At 54.2% G+C, this 2944-nt stretch overlaps 1 protein-coding gene across 1 annotated transcript; it reads right to left on the bottom strand.

The window, feature by feature from the left end:
• Window positions 1-1085: 1085 nt before the first annotated feature.
• Window positions 1086-2218, bottom strand: LOC123125413 (chlorophyllase-2-like). The gene is made up of 2 exons (XM_044545910.1): window positions 1985-2218; window positions 1086-1838 (listed from the first exon to the last, which is right to left on the bottom strand). Exons 1-2 carry the CDS (start codon window positions 2216-2218, stop codon window positions 1101-1103), a joined length of 972 nt encoding a protein of 323 aa, XP_044401845.1. The 3' UTR covers window positions 1086-1100.
• Between the last annotated feature and the right edge of the window lie 726 nt (window positions 2219-2944).

Raw genomic sequence — 2944 nt, 5'->3', positions numbered from 1 at the left:
CCACCTTGACAGCTCAAATTGTAGCGCCGCTCGCCAGATTTTCCCCCTTGCCATCCCTTCCAAGCCCACCGCAAAACCGCCGATCGGCGAGCACACACCCCTTCCGCGCGTCTCTCCTCCCCCACCTTCCTCTCCCTCTTCACCTCACGAGGCCACCGTGTTCGAGGCACCATAGACGCCGCCACCCATCAGTCGCATCACCGCCCTGATTCGGCAAGACCACCACCGCTCCAGCCTCCTCCTCTTCCTCTTCTATCTCTTCCCTACTCCTCATCCAGCCTCCCATTCCGGCCGAACTAGCGGCCGAGGCTCGCGCCAAATAGGGGCATCAACCGACAAGCAGAACCGAATGTCGGACCATGGAGCGATGATGTCGGGATTGGGAGCGGCGACTGCGTGGAGGTCGCTGGGTGGCGCGAGGTGGGGTAGGGAAGGAGCATGCGAGAGGGAGAAGAGGAGGAGGAGGCCGGACTTGCACGGCGGCGATTGGCCAGAGGCCATGGTGGCACGGCAGAAGGCGGCGGCGACAGCTATGGGGTGGGGCAACTGTAGGCAGTGGTTGGGTGAGTAAGGGGAGAGAGATATGGCTAGGTTAGTGGGTGGGTGATGTGGCAGACTGGTTGGGCTGATGACTAGGTAGGCAATGGTCAAAACCAGTCCAAGAATATATTTTTTGTCCTTTTTTTGAAGTTTGAGTTTGTAAAATAGACGATTTCATTGTTTAGGGTTGTATATTACACCATGGTGGTAGTTTGAGTTTGTAATATGGACTTCTCTCAAATTAGTTTCAGTTATAGTATGAGAAAAGAAAGTACAAAACTTCACAACAAAATAAATAATAGGAAGCTCATTTTGTTTTTTAGGGTACATGAACATCATTTAAGGATTGATAAATAGCACACAACACACACACACACACACACACACACATATATATATATATATATTCAACATAGATACATGCACACATGACATGAGTGCTTATTATTTAGTAATTAGGAAGACTGGACGTGCTATAGTAGTCATGAGCCATGACATGGCCATGCACCAACACACCTTATTTAGGAGTAATAGATAGGCATAGGCACGTAATATAACTCTCACACAGACGACGGATCTGGCCGTCCAACCAAGCAAGGAAGAAACTCATCAACTTGGTCCAGGACAGCCGGCGCGAGCTCAAGGTTACGATATATGGCGATCAGTTCACGAGCATCGATTCGCAATTTAGCCCTGAGGAAGGCAACCATGGCTCCTCCCATGGTCCTCCTAGCAAGGTCTTTGGTGTTGTGTTGGTTCCTCATGCACATGCAGTTGTTGATAATGTAGGGCACATTGTCATCCAGCATGTCGAGATGCCCGTAGTCCTTCACCACGTGGTGGTAGCGAGGCGGCGCGCACTCCCTGTAGAATTCGGCGTGGTTCACGCCCACCGGGGCGCACGGAAATCCGCCGATGTGCTTGGGACCTAGCCCGGTCCCCATGACCAGCACCGGCATCCCCACGTCGAGGCAGTCAGGTTCAAAAGTGAGCACCTTGGGCTCCAACTGCTGGGCTCTCGAAACCCCGGCCACAGGGTCGACGCTGATGAGGGCGGAGAACTTGAGCTCCAGCTTGGTCTTGGCGTCCCCTAGTCCGAGGGCGACGGCGAAGGCCGTCTGGCCGCCTCGGCTGTGGCCGGCTATAGCCAGCTTGGTCAGGTCAGGCTCGACATGCTCAAGTTTGAACACGTCCTTGAGGACGTAGGCGAGCCCCTTGTCATGATCTGCAAGCCAGTTGGTGATTCGTTTTGTGGCGTCTATGTCGTCGGCATCGGGCTCGGACACCATCCAGTAGAGCTGTTGGCATTGCAAGCGTAGCAGTAGTTAGTCCGATGATGTATATGCAATAGACTGATATTTACTCCCTTTGTAAAGTAGTGATCTAAACGCTCTTATATTTCTTTAAAGAAAGAGTAATTATTAATGAGCAGGAGATGAGAGACCTGTGGTGCGACGGCGATGAAACCATGGGAGGCGACGTGTGTGAGGAGCTGCTCGTACCAGCTGTTGAGCATGTTCCAGCCGTGGAGGAAGACGATGACGGGGTACGCGCCGGCCTCCTTGGGCGCCACCACCATCAACGGCTTGGCCAGGTTCGGGATCATGCTCTTGTCCACGTGCTTCACAGCCACCTCCATTGGCCCCGCCTCGAACACCATCGTCGGCATGGCAGCCATGTTAGTTAGCTAGCTAGCTAGAGGCTAGAGCTTCTTCACACCGTAGATGTGCGTACGGAGTATTTCTTAGAGGGAGCAGCTTGGAGATATATGGAGATGAGAGCTTGCTTGGTGCAGGAAAGTGGCGCTGTATTTATACAAGAGGCCGGGCGCAGGAGATGATGAGCGCTTGTGGTTGCGGATCAAGGGTCATGCAATCGTACGTGAGGCGCGCATTTTTCTTTCCCACAAGAAATTGCAGCCATTTGTTTGTTTCGCACTGCGTCCTGACGGGCTGGCCCTTTCATCTTCTGGAGAGTTCTTGTACTGTAGCAGTACGTGGTGATAGACAAAGCAAGTCGTACGTGAGCCATGCATGCACGGCCAGCGGGCACCGAGCCACGTGCCACTGGTAGAAAAAGAGGGTTCCATACGCCCCCATTAGTCCCCAAAACAATCGAACCGCGACAAAAGGGGTATTTAGTCGCGGTTCGGGAGGAGACCCGCGACCAACTATCTGGGCCCAGCGCGCTCGGTCTCCAGCTGGCGGACGGGAGGGGCTTTAGTCCCGGTTGGCCTGGCCAACCGGGACTAAAGGTCCCCGAAGGCCTTAGTCGCGGTTGGCCAGGCCAACCGGGACTAAAGGCCCATCCAGCTGGCGGACGGGAGGGGCTTTAGTCCCGGTTGGCCTGGCCAACCGGGACTAAAGGTCCCCGAAGGCCTTTAGTTGCGGTTGGCCAGGCCAAC

This window comes from Triticum aestivum, chromosome 5D (genome assembly GCF_018294505.1).
Source record: "Triticum aestivum cultivar Chinese Spring chromosome 5D, IWGSC CS RefSeq v2.1, whole genome shotgun sequence".
Taxonomy (NCBI): Eukaryota; Viridiplantae; Streptophyta; class Magnoliopsida; order Poales; family Poaceae; genus Triticum; species Triticum aestivum.
The sequence above is the reverse complement of the archived record's forward strand: the minus strand, read 5'-3'. Positions and strand labels throughout refer to the sequence as shown.